The following is a 24,602-nucleotide window of genomic DNA, read 5'->3' as shown; positions in this document are numbered from 1 at the left end:
AAAGTAAAATAAAAATCTGGTTGTTTTTTAAAAACTGGATCATTTATTTTTACCATATAATAATAATAATAATATATATTCATTATTAAAACAAAGTACGATACAAAATTTACACGTTTGCCTTATATTAACTAAAGTAATGTTATTTCATACTTAACTAGTGAACTACGTACAATATATGCAGTTATAGAAGGTACCTTACGAGATACTAAGTCAATAATTTACAACGGACGAGGCGGTGCGGACCTCTGGCGCCTCGCTAATAACTTATTAATACAAAATAAAACCCTTAAAGTATCGTCGAATAAGATTTCAAAAGTCCCACGCTGGGAAAATTAAAAGACACGAATGATAAGCCCAATATCGATGCTGGTAACGAACGCGTCCAATTTTTGGTAGGCCCGACGTCTGGTATTCCTAAGAGATCCATCGGTAACGGTGTCGAACAGCAACATTATTTTTTGGTATCAATTGAAAAAAAAATCAGGTATCAATGATTAAAGGCCACAATAATCCGAGGGGCTCTAAAAGTTCTGGCCGGCCGAAATCTTTCGAGACTAGAATGGTTCGGACTCCGGATGCGAAAGACTAACGCGGCCCTAAAATTATTTACAAGTATTGAACCGATGCGATCGTGAATTTCAGTCCAATATTTAAAGCCATACTTCAGCTTCCAAGGTATTCTTTTGGCATTGAAGGTACTATAAAATGTAAGCGACTACGTTTAGGTATACACATCTTCGAATTACTCTTAACTTATTCAATACATTTAAATGGACCATTTTTTATCTTTTGTTCCTAATAGATTTGATCGAAACTAATATTTACATTACGAAGCCTTAATCGGGGAAGAAAGTAAAGATTGGTTGGTATCTACGTTTGTTGGGAATTCGCTCGATGGGGACGCTACGGGAAAGGATTTGAAAACGGCAAAATATTTTTGAATGTTAAACGCCAACTGATTCCGATAACAGTGTGGGATGTAAATCAGATATTTCAATGCATATAATATCTTATCTATTCGATGTCTGTCGAGAGAAATTGCAGTTTTATAAGACGGATCGAGATCTCGTCTGAAATATTGACGGCGATCGGCGTAGACTTAGTTTACGAAGCGTAAAATAACACTATCACACTTACCGCGACTTTAACTCGTATTATATTACCACCTAGTATTACTCCTATGTTAGTTCCTTGACTGAGATTGTGCGAAGTTTCGTTTATTTTATTTCTTATTATATCAAATACAATAATTATAATGACACAGCTACTGCAACAACGAATTATTAATACTATCGTATTATATGCATCTACAGTTTTGTATATAATTACTGTTAAATTTATGTTTATAGACACCGATTAGAGTACCGGCACACGTCGATTACAAGTGATGTGCCGTGAAGAGGGAGACAGAAAGATTTTCGTTGTTCTATTGCATCCAACGACAGAAAAGATCATAAACGAACTACAAATAAATTACAATACATACATATGGTACAATACTAAGATTATTTTGTTTTTTAAACAATATAACGACAATATTTTAAACTTTCTCAGTTCTGTGAATGAATCACTAACATTAAATTTTCAAATCGAATTTACAAAACTTATCTTACGAACGTATTATTGAACAATATTTAAATCTACTGTCGTTATTATAAACATCGAGCTACTCGTAAAAAAGCTATGAAAGCACGGATTGCAAATGACAGGCGACGCACATTCTCTCGCCTAATGCTCATTTTCAAAGCATTTTTGACTCGAGTTTATCCATTCACTCGCGTTTGTGATTGGATAACGTCAAACACGAGTCACGACCAATCACCAACGCTGTTGTGAAGATAATCTTCTGTCAAAACGCTCTGGGTTCTGAGTTGAGCAAAAACATTTTTTTCATCAGACGAGGTTGATGACTCGTCCAAAAGACGAGAGAATGGTCGCGTCCTTGTCGCGTATACCTGTGTATTCTTCAAGCAATACAAAATATGAACCAGTCACAGAAGCTCAGCGTAATGAAATATACAACAATTTAACAATATAATTTCGGTACACATATCGTACCCTACGATAACTACTACGTCGTCTATGATATTTATTTTTCTGAGACGCGTTTATATCATCTAATATTTCTCACAGTATCGCTTTATTTTGACTTTTTCATTATTATAAACAGTTTCAATATTTACACTTAATACTTCGATAAACGACCGAGGCTCCTAGGGAAAACGCCTACCGTCAAGCAAAGAATCGGGGAACATCTGGGACATCTACGACGTGCTACGAGAGAGGATCGTACCACCTATCTCCTAAACGAAACATTTAAACCCTGATAATTCCAATTATTGAAGAACCACAACGAGAAGCGTTACAACATTAAATTCGATGTCCAAATCGCTAACGAACTCTGCCCAACAACGATATCCTTAAGTCAACATTAACATCGTACAATCAAAAATTTGGAAAACGAGACCGACCGAGCGATCGGAGGAAGCGTTTAACGATCGAATCAGTACGTTTGAGTAAATTGAGCGTGGCTTGTAGAAGTCGTATATCGGTTAAAGCCGTACGAAGCTACGAATGACAGACGATGACGCGAATTTAAAAGCAGAACATTATTGTCGAAGTTTTGAGTGTCAGGTTATTTTAGCGAAACGAAACGAAGTCGGATAACTACTACAAAGTATATTACGACTTAATCCTAGTAGTTTTATGATAGTTTGTTAGATCCATGATAATATTTTCACATCCGACGTATACCATCTCGGCAGCGCACGGACTCAAATCACCTGATCCCACAAATTGAACACGACCAGCCCGCGATTCGTCTCCGCGTGCCGCCGGTGAAACATCATAAAGATATTTAATGTACAGAAATATATCATAGACAGTAAAGCGTATGTAAAGCTTTAGGAGAAGCGAACTGAATCAAAATGCTTATCTGGCGTACAAAATCTTATATTCATTTCAAAGATATTTTCAACAGCATCTAAATAATCACTACGCGCTTAAGATACCTTGAGCATCACTAATATACATATTATGAAGAATTTTAAGTATTCATTAGGCACAAATTTTTTTTCTTCCATTTATTATCAATATATTATTATGTATATCGTCTAACACACAGACATTACTTACAGATTTTCATACAATATTGTATAGATAACATGTATTTTTATGTATTTCTTTAAAAATAATTGGATTTCGTAGACACTTACTAAGAATTACACGAAGTTTTTACATAATATATTTATAAGAATATAATATTATATAAGTAAAGCATTTCTTTTTTTTTAAGAGATAGAGCACAACGGATCCCCTATATTTATGAAATTTATTTCAGGGACACAGTCACCTACATATATCGATTCGTTATTTGAAACAGTATATTTCTATTTAGAAGATTCTTATATAGTAAAACGTTTGAGGTAACAGTCAGTAAAATATTACCTCTCTAATCTAACTGACACCATTTCCAAAAATTGACAGTTTTCAGCGAAATTTTATACAAAATTTTAGCTTATACTTTACTGTGGAAATCGGAGAGTGTGGCAAAGAGCAGACAGCGAACTGAGACATCGGAACTATTGTATTAAAAATGGCCGGGAAATCTTGAAGTACACAAATATTTTGCAAACAATTTGAGCACGTTAAAATACAAAACTTTAAAATTTGTACATCGGCGTTACCGATCTCCACAGACAAGCAAATTATCAAAAATAGGTATCGTTCCACTAAAATTATGTCCAGTTCTAAAAATTATAAAGTAAGAGAAGCTAGCGCCGCTAAAACTAATCTATGCGATATCAGTCTCCACTAGATCCTTACAATTTAGAAAATCCATAAAGTAAATCACAGAGCTTAAACAGCAAAACATTTGAGTTAAAACGAACCGGTGTTTGTTCATATGAATACCACCTCCCGGAATTTTGATATGTATCCTTCTATAGACTTTACTTTTTACGTCGAAGCGTGAAGAAGTATGAAGAAATTAACGAGAAAATTTTCAGTGTCCCTTCACATCGATCCTGAGGTGCCAACAATTCTCTTTTTTCGTACTTTACCTTTGAACGGAGACAGACCTTACCTTACAAGACCTAACATACATTACAGCGAGACATCTCGTAACCTACACACATCCCCCACCGTGCTCTCTAAAAATGGAGTCGCAACGATAACGCGCCGAACGAAAAACACGAAAAGACCACGGGGGCCTGCGCACGCGCAAATCGCTACGATCCTTAGCACGGTGAGGGCAATCTTTTTCGAAATTCTACTCGAATACTCCGCACTCCGAAATTCTATCATATTACATACCGATTAGCTTCCGAAAGTAAAGTATAAAATATATCGTCATCTACGACTATGTGCACGAACGTATAAGTGAACTTCGCGGTAAACGTAACGCAAGACGAACACGACTACAACCTAGTCTTATTTCTCTATTATAGAAGATACGCAATATTTTGAAAGTAAGAGTAAAATTATAATCGAAAGTTAATGTACAAAAGTAAAAGTGCTCTATGTTACTTGCGAACTTACTATAGAAGCCAAGTCGAGTAGTGTACACGAAGAATACGGACACGACAACGCGGGGCGAGCGCGCGACGCGCGTGCGGCGAGTGACCCGCCCGGACCCGGGCTCGCTAATCAGGCGACGGAGACTAAGACGGATTATTTACTTTGTTGCATGATGCATCTGAGACGTGCCGCTCGGAAAAACACTCGATTACATAATTTTTGGAAATATTTAACATAAAAGCAAAACAGATAAACGAGAACCAACTCACAGCCCATGTTTTAAGACCCATGCGTTTCCCAACTTCGGGTTGCTGCTTCGAATATTTCGCGTTTGAGAAACGGAAACGAAACCGAAAATCCGGCGTCGGCCGATAACAGTCCAAATAAAAATTTCACACCTTATTAAATAACTTTGTACATTGAATTCAAATGTTCCGATCCAAAATAAAACACGTTTGGACGTAGGCACTCGCAGTAGGCGGGGCGGCGGTCGCCGCGTCGTCGGCCTCCTTGTGGCGGCTCGAAAATGAGATCAGTGGTGTCGGCCAGCGGCCGGGGCGACACGAGCACCGCCTTAGGATGTCGTCAGGTACGACGAGAACGTGTGGTCGTCCCAGGGCGTCACGCCGATCCTGCTCAGCATGTCGGACATGTCCGGCGTGCACGAGAACTCCAGGTGGGAGCCGGAGGAGGAGGACGCCGTGTCGAAGGCCTCCATGTCCGTCAGCGCGTCCAGGTCGACCTCGCAGTCGGTCGGTAGCTCCAGCAGATCCGTGATGGAGTACAGCTCCGACAGGTCGTTGGCCTCGCGCCGGGAGTTATCCTCGTAGAGGCACGCGGACTCCGGGGAGTCGGGCGCACAGGCCGGGGACGCGGGCAGGAGCGGCGGGGCGGGCGTCTCTATGGGCACGCTCCGCACCGAGGGCGACGGTCGCGATCGCCGCCTGGCGACGCCTCTATTGTTGTTGCTGTCGGCGCGCTGCTTGCGTTTCTGTTTGGTGACCGCTCCGCTCCGCTGCGCCGGTTTCGCGGTCTTCTTGCGAGGCCTGTACTTGTAGTCGGGATACTCCCGCATATGCAGCTGCCTCAACCTCTCCGCCTCGTCGATGAACGGCTGCCTCTCCTCGTCGTTCAGAGTTTTCCAGACGCGGCCGAGGTTTTTGGATATTTCCGCGTTGTGCATGTCCGGTGTTTGCTCGCAAATTTTTCTTCTCTCGATTTGGGACCAAACCATAAACGCGTTCATCGGCCTTTTGATGTGGTTGGGGTTGTTCTTCTTTGTCTGTGAACAATGAAAAAAGCACGTTACAAAAAATTGTTTTCAAAAACATAGTCAGGTATTGTTTTCATACTATGCTAGATCACCAATCGGATCATATTACGTTACTACACGTGTCTAGTAATAAACTGATAACGCTTGTCATAATTTATTCAATGTATAGAATTACAATCAAAATGTAAAATCTGTAGCATCGGTTAAATCGTGGAGAGCGTTATAATTATTATTTCAGGCATGTCCGTTTTGCCTCGCTCTGCCCGTATTATATGCTATACAAAATTAGTATGCATGACGTTGCACCATTAAGCTAGCGTCCTTACTATTAATGATATTGTTATCATAGGAATTATTACTATTATAACAAACGAGTCGCCGTGTAATGGGTTCAAAACAGTCCCAGGCATTCGAACAGCGGTCCTGCCCGGGGAAATATTAATTAAAATTTGATATAACATCCATGTGGTTAGTTTACCACTAGTCGGTCGACCTCCCTCTAATTTATTGCCAAATTATCGGACGTGAGCTGGACGTTTTTCCACCGTTTGTGCCTTCCGTGTGTCGATAGCGCCATAAACATTGGCCGCGAAGAATATTAAAGGACGCAGGAAGTCATTATCGAATCGTTCCGGAAGCATATGGGACAATTTGATACCGTTTTTCCTCATTAGAAGGTGCGGCGGCTCGGCGAGGCTGCGATTTGACGAATTCACCAGCGAGCGACCACCTCTTTTATTATTCAAATGCAACATTCGCTAAACTCAGCGGTCCCGACTCCCGACGGTAACGAAGAAGAAAAAATCTCACCCGACTACGTATTTTTTTTTCACGTCTTATTTATATTCAAGACAAAAAAAGGGTTTGTCAGATGGCGGCAAATCAAATTCGGAACGCCCACTAGTCTTCAAGGTGAACTTAGGTTATTTTTTGTCAGTCAACGTATTCAGGTTACCAATACGTCTATTATTAATAATTTTTTGTGGGATAGCTGGAAACCACAATTCAATTAATCATGAACTTGTGGTTCCTTGCAACATTTCGACGCACAAAATCGAAAATGAAAATCGTATTTCGTGATTAATAATAGTCAATTGTGACATGTCAGCGAAGGTCTCTATTGCTCGATCGATTTACTATTTGAAGTAATCGGACAGGTGCAGAAAATTCAAAGCTGCAAAGTAATAATTCTAAAGCGGGTGCATTAGTTATGTTTAATTTTACTCGATTCATTGCTATCATTTAACTACTCAGTAATGGCGTAACAAAACAGAATGGATTCAATTAATTTAAATACGTTTTCAATATACGTAATTAGCGCACTAAAGTGTGGAGCGCATAAAAATGCTACCATTAATGCTGGACATCGTTAAAAGCTCCTATAAACGAAGACATAAAGTGCAGCTCCATAATAAAAGCCTAGAAATGAAGTAGTTACATATTTTACTACGATAAGAAACTATTGGCAGATAAATTGACAGCTGGTACGTAACTTCATTGAAAATTGCTCGATTTCCAACTGGTGTATAATTTTTCCGACTCTTTTAGGGTTACAGCACGATCGTAAAACTTCATCAATAATGCGAACCATTGCCTGATGCAAGTGATGCTCATCGATTTCTTTGCGAATAATCGGTACGGTCTACTTCTGGAAATAAAATATTCTCTTTCATTTCTAACATTAGTATTTTATCGTCAACCTTCAGTGTACTGAATTATAAATTATTATTATGCTCGGTTATTTAAAGCGTATGTGATTCGGCAACAAGTTAATGAACCTCACGTAATTAATTATGGGTTTAAGTTCCTGATAAGGGTATTTGTACCGTACAAAAACCACAACATAATCACGGCAATACGTCTAACCGTCCAATTACCCAGCAATGTTAGAAAAAACTTTGCGGAACCTAATGTAAACAGTCGAAGCGTGTTTGTGTTGGCTAAATATGGCTTAGCAACCTTCTGTTTAGTACACCGTCAATGCGCGTCGTTTGACTATGTCTGTAAGCCCAAGGGCAGCCGCTTCACTTCCTGAACACGACATGTAGCTTGTGATTTCGTTACCCGAAGGTTCTACCTTCTAATCTATCTAGGCATTCATATGCATATCGCAACAGATGAACTTAATCTAGATGCAAGAAATTATATCAAACGATATGAGAAACTTAAGGTGAAAAACAGACTGAATAGCAAGTTTCTCGGAGTTCATCTAGCATTACAATACCGAGTTGGGCTTAAATTGAGCTGTAATTGGGCCGAAATTGGAGCCAATAAGCCAGCCAGAAATGGCATTAAAGTGGTCTAACGATACATGAAACCTTTACGTTTCCAATTTCCCTTATTTCATTGGATACCATAACTCGAGAATCGCTATGATCGGATGTGATTCGTGATCTCAAATATTTATTGCACCCATACGAGTACCTGAACGTAGAAACTACGAGTATAGAGCAGATTACATTTTTATTGTTAACGGCGATTTGTGTGATTTCAAGTTGTAGACTTCTAGCGGGTTTACATTATTCTAATCCAGCGCTGGAATGGATTACTGAATTGGAATAATGTAAACCAGGCATTATGAAGACATTTTTGTTCCTTTTTTATTCTTAGCTTTTAAAAGGATTAGGTCCTTCATAACTGATACTAATTTAATGTCAATCCATTTTAATTTCACTCCAACATTGAAACTTTTTCAACAAATAATTTAATTTAGCGCAATTAAATCAAAATTAATTACACCATCAATATTTAATTATGTACCAAGTTCAGTAATAACATCGACGTTATTGAAGATTAACACAATTAATGTTTAGCGTGGAATAATATTAGTTGTAATTGTAAATGGGTTGGCTGCTCGTGTATTTATGAAATACATAATACAATAAATTACATTATCATGAGTCTTAACATGGTTAAGCGTATGCATTTGAAAAGTAAATGATGATAACACAATACTTGTCAAATAACACCAAAAGGATTAGTGATATAATAAATTATATAATATTATAAAAAAAGTATGTTTAATGGTACAATTATGTTTATATCTACGTACCTTTATGTTAATTCTTAAAACGAACTGCAGTTTATTGGTTCTTATCTGAACAAATAAAACCGTAGCCGTTTAAACTTTTACACTCTTCAATTAAAATAAACGAGTGCTTAATAATAAAATCGATGGAGCGAACGGCCAAGCTAAATCAGACACTCTACAAGATCCTTAAGCTCCTAAGAGTTTTAGCACATAATGCAAGGTAGAAAATATTAATGAAGATGTTGACAATCCGAGTCCTTTCGCGTACAAAGCCGGGGGCGATTAGGGCCTCAATAATGGAGCCTCACCAGATGAGGTCTTTTGTGTTTGCTGATAATGACTTACAATAGTCGAAATGAAACTTTTTGGGGTACCCTTTGAAATCGAATAGTTTAAATTGATGTGTACATAATGAATGAGTTCAGTCGTTTGCTCAGAAATTGCTATCCGATAATATTACGACTCATTAAATCCCTTGATTATGACTACTGAGATCGAAGTGGCAGTTCGTTGGTCCTATAAAATAATTAACTCAAAACATATTTTAATCGCTTTTAATGTAATTATGAGCTGTGCACGTTTGTTAAATAGAACGTATCTGGTTTTATTATAACAAATTCAATATTGCCGATACAAAATTAATTATAAGTTTGAAACGTTAATAATTAATCACGTTAAAACGAGTAGTTCGATAATTAATGCCAATAGCTTCCTAAATAATAAATCATACAACCAATAATGTTGGTCACGATTTCAAATGAACTAGACAATGTGTCGAGGACAGATTTACCTGCTTCAGATAACCAATTAGTTCAAGACATACTCGTAAAGATTAGAATACTAAACGAGCAAGAATCAAGAACTTTGTGGGTTTTTATAATTCCCAGCTACGAAAGTTAAAATGGTCGCGTAATTGAAATTGGAACTTTGTCCATTAATTATAATCCCTTTAGAAGAAGGTGAAAGTAAGTTTTTACATAACTTTATCATTCCACGTGCGCTCCGAACCCGTATTATTATAGGGCGGTTCACGCTTGACCGATTCCTTTATTAAAGTCCCTTATTACTGAAGCAATTTCATCGGGTCCGAACGGGAATAAAGAATTAAATTTGTGACGACATCTTGCGATTTATTGAGAGGGATTTTCACAGAAATTAAGCTTTTGTTAACTCTTTTCGTTATTACTTGCATCTGCTCGCCGATGCATAAAGTCTAGTGGTAAACACGCACGCTTTTGAACTCTATGCAACTACAAATAAAATTGTGTACGTAGAAAAACCCCTTTCACAAAATAAACAGTAGTTAACTCGAATACTGAAATAGATGCCGGCGAAGCCAATTAATGTGCAAACAAACTTACAGAAGCAACATTTTATATTAAACCAATAACAAACCAAACAAATACGAAAGCACTCCATGAAACGTAAAACACACTCCCCGGTCGTCTCGTTTAAAATGTACGTATTATTTTATGAAGCGCATGCAACAGTCGTACAATTCATGACTTATTCGAAGTCCGCTCGCAACTCCATGTTGCCCGGTATATCATAAATGTAACAAAGGCGCGAAACAACTTTTGAGGAAGATCCCTGGCCAATATTTTGAACACGCAAACTTTGCAAAATCCTTCAATACCTCATAAATTCGTAATGAGTCGTATAAATATTGTACTCGAGTATGCTTGTTCATGCAAGGGCATACAGCGGAAGGAATATGTTGTGTTAAATGAGTAACACGATGAAAGCAAAATAATATACATAGTTGCAAATTGAGAAATTTAATGCAATTAAGTTTGTAATTAACGTCTCCCAGAATAATTAATTTGAATGCAGCTTTCGAACATTAAAACACTAAAGATATTATGTTCTTCCGGTTTGGGTATAACTTCTTCGAAGGAGACTCTACTTTTGTGACTCATCATTAAAAATTAAATAATAATATTTTATTTGGAGTTTTAATAGATTTTTTTTAAATTAAAAGGTAAATATGGATTTTGCAATGGATTTTAAACTCTAAAACAAAAGGAAGAAAAAATGTTGCCTACGAACTCCAGCTGCTGCTTTTACCGAAGTCAACAAAATTGTTCGTTTGCACTTTGCAGAAAGATTTTATGCCATCGCATACTTGTTTCATACTAAACAAAATAGTACAAATTTTATAATTCACGGAATATTTGAATTGAATATAAATAATAAATATATATTTGTAAATGATAATTCCAGACCATGTTTAACACGCGGGTTATGATTACAATATCGTATTAAAATTACAGTCTTCTAATAGCGTTGTATCAATATTCAATTGCCTTTGTCAATTTACAAAATGCCACGGCCGCAATACACTTCTTGTCAGATTTGAGTACTTCATGCAATTACTGTTGATTTAACTTCTATTCAATTTTGTAGGCGTTATCCATCTATCATGTTGCGCAATCTACGATCATTACGTTCCGTTGTTAACGTTTTCTTTCTGCTTCGAATTTCAATGTTACATGTTCTAATATATAACGATCTTATTAAAGCCATTAAAGGTCATTTTTGGAAATTATTTCAGTACGTTATTTGTAGTTTGTTTTTCGTTTTTTGAAACACGAATAAGCTTTATTCAGTTTAACCTTATCATCCGCTATTCTAGGGATATGTCAATTCTTTGGACTTTGTTGACGTGGCCTCAGGGAAGGGTATTCGAGCCCGACCCTACACAAGGGAATGCGCCTTCAAATGTTATTAGAAAATGTTCGCCTTATCGAATTGAATTTGCCAGTTAGCCCCATGACTGCGGAGTGAAAGTATGACTTTCATCTTTTGAGGGTTTTTAACTCAAACGGAAAACGGAAACCCTTATAAGATCGCTTCGCTATCTGCGCGGTTTCTTCTATTTACTTTTCTACTGTACTCAAAACCAAATGTGAATGTTTTATTTTATTTATTTATTTATTTAATTCAGGCTACGTAGGCCCATACAATATATACCTTAATGACTAACATACATAAAAATTATATAAACTACAGATTATCACGAATTAACGGCGACGTGACGCGCGCTTCATTCCGGAGTCTTCGGTAAACCACATCAGTCGGCCAGAATTCCTCCGCTTCAAAGGTCGCGAGAAGATGCGTCGGTACTCTCACCACAAAGGAACTGAAGTTGACCTTGTGGCGAGACTGCAGACGCTCGACCCTCAAGTGGAGGGATGTCTTCTTACTGATGTAGTCCACGACGTCTGCGACCTCCATGGACCAGTGCAGGCGGGATATGTACAGGGGCGTCGCGGGGACCTCGCTCCGCAGACGCAGCTCAGGTACATATGGCGCGGTGCCGCAATGGTTGCGGGCGGCGGGCTTCTTCTTCCTTCTCTCCACCAGTATGAAGCCCTCCTCATCGCACCTGCTGCTCTCGTCCTTGCCAGGTCGAGAAGACTTAGCCTTGCGGCTCTTCGTAGCCTTGCGGCTCTCCGTAGTCTTGCGACTCTCCGAAACCTTACGGCTCTCATTTTCCCCATTTATAATAGTAAGTATTATATTTCTCTCTATCAAATTCTTTGACTGCCTCCACTAGATTCATAACGCCACAAGTAATGCCAAATATAAAAAGTAAACGTTCCAATAGTAAAATGCGATAGGAAAATGGGTTACGACTTTCGTGTGCTGCATCACAAGTTCCTCTAGATGGCTCCACGCGCACCCCCGACATTAAAATTTATTCTACTATCAAATGCTTCACTTATTGCTGTGACCAACGGTTCTTATGAATTCCCTAATAGATTGCAAGGCTTTTCCGCAATAAAGCACAGAGTAGAATTTGGGGTCTACGATTAAATAAATTCTATCGGTAATGTTCCTCGGAATTATTATGAATCCATACGTCACATCCAAAGACCGGTCGTGAATAATGAACTGACAAAAAGATTCGATATTATCAAAAGCAAATTCTGTTTTGTTTAAAAACAGACACGTACACGATACTTATCGTCGTAAAAAATGATCTTAGACGTGTTATAATAAGACCTAAGTGTTAACCTTTAAAATCTGCGAACCGTTAAACCGGCCAAGGCTTTTAATCTTTGTTATATGTAACATCACGTACGTATACTTTTTGTATAACGACTCGTTCTCGATATCGAATACTATAAATTATTAATATTTCTTCGACGATTCCATTAATTCTTAGATGGTACTGGGATTTTCTTTAATTGCTAATATTTTATTCGCTCGATTGACGTCGCAGGTAATAAACTTCATTTTTTCTCTATTCGTGGAAGTAATCTCGATGTAGTTTTGATACATGAAGAGAAGTAGGACTGATAGACAGACAGACAAATATTATAGATTAATGTTATATTAATTATTATACGTTTTCAAGTACAGAAGCTACCTACTATATTATATAGATGACATTTAAATATATTACGGAAGAATAAGTCGACGACTTTAAAAGGTATTGAAATATTTTTTGCTCGAGTCAAATAAGGTTCTCATTAGATAAGCTGTTATTTTAATTTAAATAATTGTTCCACGTGTTAGAAGTTGGATAGCCACATTCATCACATCTTTCGAATAAGTGTGTAATTTATAATACGCTTCTTATGGTCGATGGTCTAGACTTGTTAAAAATGATACCAATTTTGGTTAGAAATAATATTTTCTAAAGCATAATAAATTATAATGCTTGAAAAATATATATCTATATATATATAAAAATGGATTTTTAAAAGTGTTAGTCGCGCTAAAACTCGAAAATGGCTGGACGGATTGGGCTCATTTTAGACTTAAAATATTCGTAGAAGTCCAGGGAAGGTTTTAAAGTGACACGAAGTTCACCGGGACAGCTAGAAGTGATTATAAATATAGAATACTAAGTGATTAGAAAAATGTTAAATTGATAGAGAAACAGAAAGATGAGCATAGATACTCAAAGCATATTATTCTGATGATTATACTTTTGCGAATGCAAACATAATAACTAAAAAAATTATCACTAGCAATTATAGTTGACAATGACATTGTTTGATTTAATTACCATGATAATTTCGTAAGGAATTTGAACTTGGAATCCCCATTTAAATTTCATCACTCTAACCATTGCGCCAATGGAGAATCATAAATAAACGATCGCCCATATATTATCAGGTTAGCAACAATACAACGGTCGATGTAATGAAATGGCGAATGCGATTTACTACACTATTACAGTGACCATAAAGACCATAATCGAATGAAATTATTAACGGTAATCGTACGTTAGTTTTGCGTACATACGGACAATAATCCAATTCTATATATGGATACACCGAATTTGTAAACACAGTGTGACATACATTTAAAATTGATTAGTGATTCGACTCGTATATATTATGATTTCATTATTAACATTGTAATAATATAATATAACTTACCCAATAAGCGTAAATGACACATTTATTATTATTACTGGAGCTGTGTTATTTGCACAGTTCCAATTTCCACAATGCTAGTTGCGTTGCCTGTGAAACATAACGTTGGTAATTTATGGTGTAAGTAGGAGTGAAAATGTAAGAGGCTGAGGTGTAGTAAATTGCATGGGCTGGTTTAAGAGGGCATTCCTGGATTGAAGCGGATGGAACCATTTTTTTTTTTCAAGTACAATACACTAATGAGGAGGAGAATCGAGAGATAGTTATTTGTTCTATGAGAGATATTAGGAGAGAGATTCTAAAAGAAAATTTTATGAAGATGAAAAAAGAGTTGGTAACGCATTATATCTCTATTATATTACAGTTTTGATGATGATGGTGGTTCATCTTTGGGTAAATGATGATGACGAAGGAAATTGAAATTCTAGTGTGGCGTAATGTTTTTTTCCGAGTCGATAAAATCTTTTTAGTCGGTAACGGCGCGAAATGCAAAACTGAGGTTTTAGTCTACGACCCCTTCCCTATAATCTATTCCCCCGGACATGTTTTGAATATCAAGTGGGACATCTCGTGTGCAACCTTTGGCACTTAACCATTAACCGACTTCATAAAAGGAAGTTTTACATTTTCTCCAAACGGTACATTTAGATAACGTTATTCAAATATTTATATGTCACAAACAAGGAGCGCCGGCGGAGGTATTGGTTCGTTTATCACATTTTAAACGAGTCCGTTCCATCGGGTTAACCATAAATAAAGTTCCTCGGATGCCTAAAAATATCCTGCAAAGACGCCGCCGACGCTAATTTGCTTCGATTTGTTTGCTCGATAATGCGGTCGCTTCTGCGAACTTTGAAGAATCTAAGCCGTTCTAAACGCGCTCCACAAATAAACAATGATATACTTTACTATGTAGAAACATTCAAACACAATTTTCCGCCTTATAATGCTATTAGCGAGCGATATACTGTGCTCGTGATTATCTTCGTGTTAATCTGCGTCAATACTGGTATTGAATTTGACACCAGCGCCTCCGGGCGACTCGGTAATAAGCCTGTCAGTTCATTACCGAACACGTAAGCCCACAAATGCGATACGTCTTCAAAAGCATTACCTAACTACTCACGATCAATAGTATCATCGGTGACGCAGATTAAATGAGTAGGAGCAAAAGTAGAAACAGGTACTATATCATCATTATCATTTCTTCAATTAGCAGCAATAACTACTTTAACTGCGCTTTAATCTGATATATTATGAACTATCATATTATTTCTATTCTGGTATTTACCATTCATATTGCACGATAATACACTTAAATTCAAGTTCACTACTTCATACGAGAGTCTATTATCTATGATATATTTGCTATAAAAATATACTTCCAAATGAGGATCATTACTGACAAATCGGCAAGGTTAGCTCCTCGGGCGTTGTTTAATATCGAAATATAAATTATTTCTGTTATTTTTTCAAGATACCTATGATGTAGGGTTAGCAAAACCAATTTAGTATTAATTACTTACATAAAAATAGTTACATTGTTATAAACTAGTGAGGTAAACTAACAAGTTTAAAAAATATTTGATAGTGATTTTCATAATTTCCTATACTTTAGATAAAAGTAAATAGCACTAACCCCAAAAATCAAACATCGTCCTTCTCTCTTCACACTCACGCCCGTGTTTCATATGCCAGGTGAAAAAGAACAACGCGGATTCATCGCCAAATATATTTTTTTCTCAATAACTCGATAAATATACATTTTAAAAATCCGCTAGGTCAATCTCTCAATGATAGAATTTTATACAATGTGTTAAAATATTAACTTAGTTCAATGCACGGTTATGGCAATAAATGAAAAATTCTTGAAAATTAGATGCATCTTTGTGATTTTTTTCTATCGAGAAAATTTTAAGATACCGTGTTTCTCCTCACATCCAATTCTTAGAAATATAATGTAGTATTTAATTTTAGAAAATGAAACAGCTCGGGGCTTATTTTCAAGTATAAAAATGAATTATAAAATCGACACTTTAGGGTTAGTCGCCCCCTTCAAATAAAACACACATTGACAATAACCTTATAATAAAGCAACATAAAAGGGATAAATGCCACCTAAACGTAAAAAAGGGTACTCTAGTTTTTTGCGAACGGTACCTGTCTAATCACGTTCATAGTAATCATTCTTATTTTTTGCCGCTGTAAGCCACAAATAACAACTTATTTGTAATGGAGCGGTAGAAGGTGAAATGAAGGTCTCCAACCTTAAAATAAATCGATTTTTTTTCGGTTTTGATAATGTCATATCTTTGTATGACTTACGAGACCTTGACAGAAAGAGAACGTTAGATTAAGTGAATTAGACGTTTTGACACGCTTTTAACTGACTTCCTACTAATAGCAACTTGGTATCTAAAATTTTTCAGTTTCAACCACAGACATAGATCAAGATAGATACCGCATGTGTATTTACTTCGCGTACCATATCGCGTTCCCAAACGACGAGCAATGCTCGTCTTTCGAAAGTCTTTTCTTTAGTCTGCTATCGGAATCGGACGTCAATCGGAATTTTTAAAATGCCTAAATGCCTAAAAGTGCCGTATTGAGCTGTAGAAATTAAAATAGAAACGTTGGCATTGATAATGGACGTTTCTTATCATCGGTACGTCACAGTAGGTAGTAAAAAAGTGGCACGCTCGTTTTCATACGAATGGAGCGACATGCGGTATCTATCTTGATCTATGTCTGTGGTTTCAAGATACATATTAAGTACTACCTTAATTCTGTCGACATTCATCTTATTTGAACAATCACTTTCGTTGACAATAATTTTAATTGTATAAATCTTAGCCAAGCTTTCAAAACAATAACATCTTCTAAGAATTTATATCAGCAAAATCCTGGGCGAGTCGAGCCAATAAGCGGAGGCGATCCGAAATGATGAATAGACAAACTTTAGAAATATCCTTGTGTTCGTGTTATCATTAAATTTTCTAGAGAGCTCTATTTTGGGATCAAGAACCGCGTTAAATGTTCTCACTGTAGACGGGATAAGTTAGAATTTATGTTAAAGTGAAAAGTTTTAAGTGCCATCATCATCAGGACAACGGCACCTACTGCATTGTACTAGTAATAGTAGTTGTAGCGTATGTAAATTTTATTGACCTATGAATACATAAAGCCAAATGTTATCTTTAAAATCATTCGGAGCAATGTGATCATCAAACTGCTAAAAACAAATAAAGAAAGTCGTTTCAAATGCCAGATACTATTTTCGAATTCAATTAAATAAATATAATGAATCGAAATGTCATCAAATCAAAATCGAAGCCAGCGAGATCTTTAAAATCAAATAATCTGATATTATAAAAGACAACAATGTAAATACAGTTAGTGAGGAAGCGAGGGCCAGTGACATTTCAGGTGAATTAAAAGTATCAGATATCTGCATTAATAATGTATGCCTAAGAGGAGGTCTTGAGTTACGGCAAAGTTCAGCAACCCTGCACCGGCCACGACCGAGCGATGACCCAATACAGCAATTAGGAGACGTGCAGCAAAGTCGTTTGTTTTCAATGATTCAAAATCCGAGGCGAACGTGAATTTTGCAAGTTCCGTTTTGATTCGATAACCGAAAACTTGAATTTTGCGTTTAATATGTAGCACTTATGTTATTAGCCTAATATTTTAAGAATGAATAAAAAGTATGAAATAATAATGTCATAATAAAAAATATATAATGGCTCAAAGATCAAGTATACTAGAAAACCTCGATGAATACTACGGAATATTACGGTTCTGAACTCCGATGTTAGCATTAGCATGTTAGCATATGTATAAAACTTAAAGGTGACTGACTGACATGGTGATCTATCAACGCACAGCCCAAACCACTGGACCGATCGAGCTGAAATTTGGCATGCAGGACGTAGCCATCCGCTAAGAAAGGATTTTGATCAATTCTATCTACCTCCAAGGGGTTAAAATATCGAATGAAAGTTTGTATATAATAATATTTCTCAACGCGAGCGAAGCCGCGGACAAATAAAAAAATGTTTATTTCAGGCTTCATCAACCCATAAAAATATTAGTAGATGTGTTAGTAACAATGCACGACTTAACCTATGTTAGTATAATTGTTAGTAACAATATTATAATGTTTATTTTAGGCCCAGTGCAAAAGCTCGTTTAATATAAGTAAGGTATTTCCAAAATAAATAAGTTACTTTTCTATTTTTAATGAAGAAAAGAAAGTTTCAAGCCGCGTTTCCACCCATAATCCTCTAATCAATGTCAACCGAGGCTTTTAAGATAATGTTAGGAAAATGATATTACATGCGAAGGGAAAGGCGTTTTAAGTTTCACCTCGAACAAAGTGTTTAATAATCGATAATTATCGGGTCGGTCGTTCGATTCCTGTTCTAGGCACGTTTCTAAGCTGACCTAGTGTCGGAAACTGGATTGGTACTTTATACTCATTCACTTATCCACGCATAAAATCTAGGTTCAAACTTGTGCACTTAACTCGAATTAGATACTTTTATTCATATTTATGAGATTTCTCTACAATGTTTGTTTCATTTGTAAAGTTCAAGATTGTAATGTCTCGAAAATAATGTGTTTATAAGAACGGTGGTGCCGTTTTACCTTAAAAACGGTTAACTTCGTTTTAACCTTAAAACTGGATAGAAATCTTGATGTCTGCTTCAGAAGCATGTATTAAGCGGGCGTCGACCCAAAGTAATGAAATTTCCGATAATCTTAAAGGACTTAGCTCCAGACTAGGGACAGCATTGAAACCTAAATCGGGGGATGTTTTGAACGGATTCTCGAGTTATTCAATAAAGAATTCTTTGACGTAACCTTTTAACGAAAAACAAAGATGCTTTAAAAATTCTTTGTAAAGTCGGAGCGCTGGATAAAGTGAAATTCTGTTATTAAACCTATAATGCAAATGAAGATTAACCTCAAACAGAAAGGGAACACAAAAAATACGCCACATACGACGTCAGTCCGCGGCCCAATTAGTGTAATGCAACGAACACAATTTAAATGGGGACTGACAGAGAAGTAAAATAAAATGTCTCGTCGAATTACTCGGTTATTCTTAGGATGCAGATACTATTTGTTACTAAAATGTCAGGATGAGATATTAATTGAAATTTAGATTTACAATAAACAAATAATAATTAAGGCTAAGGATATTGTTAAGGACTTCGTTGCGTAATGAGAACAGTTTTCCGGAACAAAAATGTCCTGTCTTGAGCTATGTCCTGTCCTAGGACTTTAGCAATTGAGAAATCTTAGGGCAAAGATTTCCTCTTCAGAGAGAGAGAGTCACAAACATACTTTACTATTTATATTATTAGTATGGATAGGGATACTCAATAATACTAGATAAGTACAGCTGTGCGTGTTAAGATTTCAACAATTACAATTATAAGATCAGATACAAATGATTATAACGATAAATGATTTAATAATGCTAATGAAAATCACTAAGGAGTAACACATTTTTGCATATGAATTATAATTTTATGTACGTACTCGTATACTCGTAAATATTACACATGTATATATTATGATTAATGTTCTATTTAATATTTAGTATTAAAAAAAACTAGCTATTTGACCGAGCTTTGCTCGGTATTCGATAAAATACGAATAAAATGACATTTTCTAAAAATGATTCCTAGCTAGATCAATTTATTGCCCCCGAAACCCCCTATATACTAAATTTCTTGAAAATCGTTGGAGCCGATTCCGAGATTCCAATTATATATAAATATATATACAAGAATTGCTCGTTTAAAGATATAAGATAACAAAAATATTTATCTACTCGGCTGCAACACAATTTTTATAACACAATATTTATATTTATTAACAATAGTAGTTTTTTGTAATTTTATGAGCTTTGCTACAAAAATATTGCAGTAATCGGATTAAGCTAAGTCATGATCACGTTTTGTTACAAAACTAGCAACTTTTGTAATATTAGTTATGGTTGAGGTCAAAATATTTTAAGGCTAAGGTCAGGTCACTATAGTACATTAAAGTAAAACCCGAGCTAAAGTTCTGTTAATTGAAAATTTTAAAAAACAATTTACCAAAACAACTAAAAGTTTAAGAATTTAAATGAGCAAACTCATAAGCACTGTTTGTTATGCCGAAAAAGTCCTAAATTGATATGACAAGCATAGTAATTATTCAAATTAAAACAAACAAAAATGAAACATCCAAAATTACGTATCAACGTTTGCGACGAATAAAATATGAACTAAAATGAAACTCTGAGAGACAAATCGTGTATAGGTATTGAATCAATCAGCCGCAATAATCTATTCTGGGCACGTTCCACGTTCTGTGTGTGTGTTCGGAATTATGATCGGCAGTTTTTTATGCCCAACCACACGTCGCTTATTGAATACTATACCAGCTTATTGAAACAGGTCAGACTTAAAAGTGAGCCGTGCTCGTGATAGACCAAACAATGAAACAATTCATAGGCTCGAAAAGCTTCAAATTAGGCCAGGGAAATAAACGGCCGCTTTCGTTTCATACTATAAAATATTTGAAATACATACTAATATTGTAAATGCGAATGTGTGTCTGTCTGTTACCACTTCATGCCCAAATCGCTGAACCAATTTTACTGTTTGGTATTCAGATACTTTGAATCACTGACATAGCATACTTTTATCCCAGAAAAATGGATCTAGATCAACAAATTCTGGCGCAACGGAGTTGAAGGAGGCACCAACAAGTTTGCTATAACTTTCTCATAAAATTGTATTTCATAATATGAATTGAACTACTAATATGAAATTATTTTTAGCACCTGCAAGTAAAAATTTGAAATAATAATTTTTATGTTACTACTGAAGACATATATAAGAAAATGAGTGCCAAATAATTTAATGCTCACTCGAGCTAGCCAAGAGATATACAGCTTTACGTTTTCAATTTTATACCCAGATCAAGTATAAGCTTTTATGAGAGCGTCCACCCTGATGTCATATCTGTATTTTATTTCGAGCCGTAAACTCGCTGTGATTATATTATAAATATCTGTGCTCCGATCGGAGCATGTGCTAGTCATTTTATGTGCTTGTTTTAGTACAATATTGACTTAGTTAAAATCAAATTTAATATCAACATAAAGTCCATCAACGAAATTAATTTGCTATTGATTATTGCAAGGAAACATTTCATTGGTTGCATTTAGATGTTTTTAAATTTAGTAAATAATATTTAAATTGTATCAAATTAAATTAGTTCCATAAAACAATTTAACTTTTATCATCAACAGAAACGATATTCACAGAAGAATACAAATTAGAGATAACAATTTACCAACAATATAAGACGGGGAAGTAACAAATATAATTTTTATAGTAGTTGACACTCCTTTGAATTTTACCCGGGCACGGAAAGGATAACTTGTTGGGAAGTGGGAAGCGGAGAAGTAGGGAGGGTACGATGAGGCGTTTGCAATTTGCATCGCAATGTTGCAAATGTATTCTCCGAGAGAACGTATGAAATGAGATATTTTTGTAATTCCACGTTCATTACAGTACACCTAATCCCACTAATGTCGAATACTAGCTTCTCCTGCTACTACGCATGTTGAAAATCTGTAGAATCACACTTTGCAAAAATTGTATAAGATTAATTTTTAATGTAAAGTAGGTACTGTAATTTGCATTACAGATTAATGAATTTCTTAAGTAGGAACTGTAAGCTCAGCTGATAATAAATTTAAAGATAACGATCTAGAAACCGACGAAGCGATTGCGTAACAAGTAATAAGTTATGTTATTGAATATAATTTAAAATTAATTGATGTTAAATTATTTGCAAATTGTAAATATTTTAATTATATGATAATGTAACCTTAAAATTTCATTGAAACACCAAATTCATCAGTACTTAACCTTTACTCGGTTAAATTATTGACAATGAGAAGACACTCTTCAAACGTTTAAAGAATTGAACCCAAGGCTCGCTCTTGCGAAAATCTGTCAATTAAAGTATCATAGGTAAGTACTGCTGGTTGCCGATAGTGAACCGATGATTCTCGAAAAAGTTACCCTTAAAGACATTTCAAAATGTTTACCTGCATCGCCGGAACACTTCGCCGGACGCTCAATATTTGCGAAGTCATTAAATTTACTTCACTCGTAGGACTACATTATACTTAGTCAATTCTGAATAGTCCCAAGTCCCAACTTTATGCATTTCCACGCAGAAGTTGCACACTTTATAAATGGGGTTATTATCCTGGCAAAGTATAGGATGAAGTTAACATTTTCTACCTCATAGAGCAGTAAGTCTTTGTTGATCTTGCCGTCTGTATAAATACTCACTTTGCAAGTTAAGAAAAGTACCAAAGAAACGGTTATTCCGGCGAACACTTTGCGAAGTAATTTTTGGATGAACCAAACATATGTTAGCTATTCTATTATAGAAAACGTGTCTTCACCTATACCAATAAATATCACGTCGCTTTTGCTTTGACGCTTTCTGTTTGTCTTTTATTGAAGTCTTTTTGTAATATTTTATCACGACAAAAGATTGTCGGGGTTGACGATAAGCTATCGATTATGGTCTAATATCATTATTGTATAGCTCTTCTTGCAAAATTAAATCTGTGGAGAAGACAAACTATCCAACGAAATTTATTGAGCTATTTTCACATTCTACCCTTACACAACACACAAAAATAAGGACCATCGCTGCAATAAAACCATTCACACAGTTTACTTCCGCAAGGGCAATAAAAGTAACCGTGAAAATATAAAATCAAATGTTTATCGACAGAAAGTAAGGCACGTATGGAAGTTGTTTCCACATGCACGCGAACTTCATAAATTAATATAGTTACTAACTGTACCTGGGAATGGTAACGGAATTATCCCAACACGGGAACAAGATTAAGCCTCGATGGGGAAATATTTGTTCTTAGCAATTTACCGTCTAATTCGATTTCCATTTCTTCCATAAACTGTAGAACTATCATTCGGGTCGAATGTGGAAAGTGTAATTACACATGCCTTTATTGCAGATTGAGTTAAGAACTTTATAATTCGTTTCTTATAAAGTTAATATAACTTCGTCGTTCTCGCATTGTTGCCAAAGATAGGCTTTAGTGTGGACTGAGAGGGAATGTCTCTTGAAATAACTTGAAATACAGAAATATAAGTTCATAAAGAGCTAAATGTTTGATCAAAACGTACGTCTTTGCGATAAACAAGAAGCCCTTTCATATTTTAAAAGTAGCAAGTCGTCGGGCGGCGAAATTACTTTTTAAACAAAAGATAACGAGATGATGTTGTATTATTGTTCAGGTCCAGTTTGAAATATTCACAAAGTTCCATTACTTCACCGAGTACATAATAAACTTTATCGTTAGCTTCTTGGAAATTATGAAGACCTTAGGTTACTCGTATTTTGTACGACTTGGAAATGAGGCAATTTAGAGAGATTAAACGAACGTAGCGAGTGAGTTATTCCAACAAAAATTACGTCGCTTTAATAAACTTAAAACGCTCTTTCTCCACAAGTATTTCAGGAATTTCGTTCATGTTCCCAATTTCATCAAAACCACTATTTTTCAGCGTATAAAATATTAAATTCTCAAAAAATTCTAGCTCATCCCCGCAGGGAGCGGACTGGAACTCGTAAATTTACTCCCACTCGATGTCGGGACTCTCAAAGTTTTTGCCGGTGAAATTTCCACACTCCGACGTCAGGTAGAACCTAATACTAAATTTTCTTGCATAAAATGTATGAGGTGAAATAGGCTGTATCGAGTTTGGCGATTAAAATAATCGCTTAAAATTGGATCTTCTTGCGAGATGCACTTCGAATAGAGTTAGAGTTTAAAATTTCCGACGTTAATGTTTTATCTAACTTTATGCAAAGGATCCGAAACATATTAAACGCTGTTCTAAATTATAACTTAAAGCTTGAGCGTATTAATGCAAGTCGTCGCAAAGCGAATATGAAATATATTAAGACATGTTTTGTAGAAGCTCTTTTTACTATGTATGTTAATATTATGGACGCAACGCAAAGTATGAGTGGTTCATATCATATGCAAGTCACAATGAATCCTCACAAGACGAAAACAATATTAGCATAAACGTTTAAATACTTAAAACGGTTTCACGCCGAGTTAATTACAATACGTGGTTTATTTTACGGCCCTATAAAGGAAATATAAAAACGAGAACATTGCACGATAGAACACGCCATGCGAGTACATGCAATAAAAACATCAACAATCTGAAGTTTTGATACATCCTTTATACAGAGAACGCCTTATGAGAACGAACATTTACAAAATAACCGTAGTAACTAACAACGTAGTGATCGT

The 24,602-nt window shown here is 35.8% G+C and overlaps 1 protein-coding gene across 2 annotated transcripts in view; it reads right to left on the bottom strand.

Annotated features, from left to right (window-relative positions):
- Positions 1 to 1,747: 1,747 nt before the first annotated feature.
- Positions 1,748 to 24,602, bottom strand: part of LOC121737490 (transcription factor SOX-4-like) — an 83,936-nt gene continuing 61,081 nt past the window's right edge. For both annotated transcript variants that reach the window (XM_042129172.1, XM_042129173.1), the window contains exon 2: positions 1,748 to 5,803. In XM_042129172.1, coding sequence (XP_041985106.1) covers positions 5,096 to 5,803 — 708 coding nt within the window. In that variant the 3' untranslated portion in view covers positions 1,748 to 5,095. The remainder of the gene's footprint in view (positions 5,804 to 24,602) is intronic.

Source organism: Aricia agestis, chromosome 20 (genome assembly GCF_905147365.1).
Source record: "Aricia agestis chromosome 20, ilAriAges1.1, whole genome shotgun sequence".
NCBI classification, from domain to species: domain Eukaryota; kingdom Metazoa; phylum Arthropoda; class Insecta; order Lepidoptera; family Lycaenidae; genus Aricia; species Aricia agestis.
Note: the sequence above shows the minus strand (reverse complement) of the source record. Positions and strands in the feature narration are given on the sequence as shown.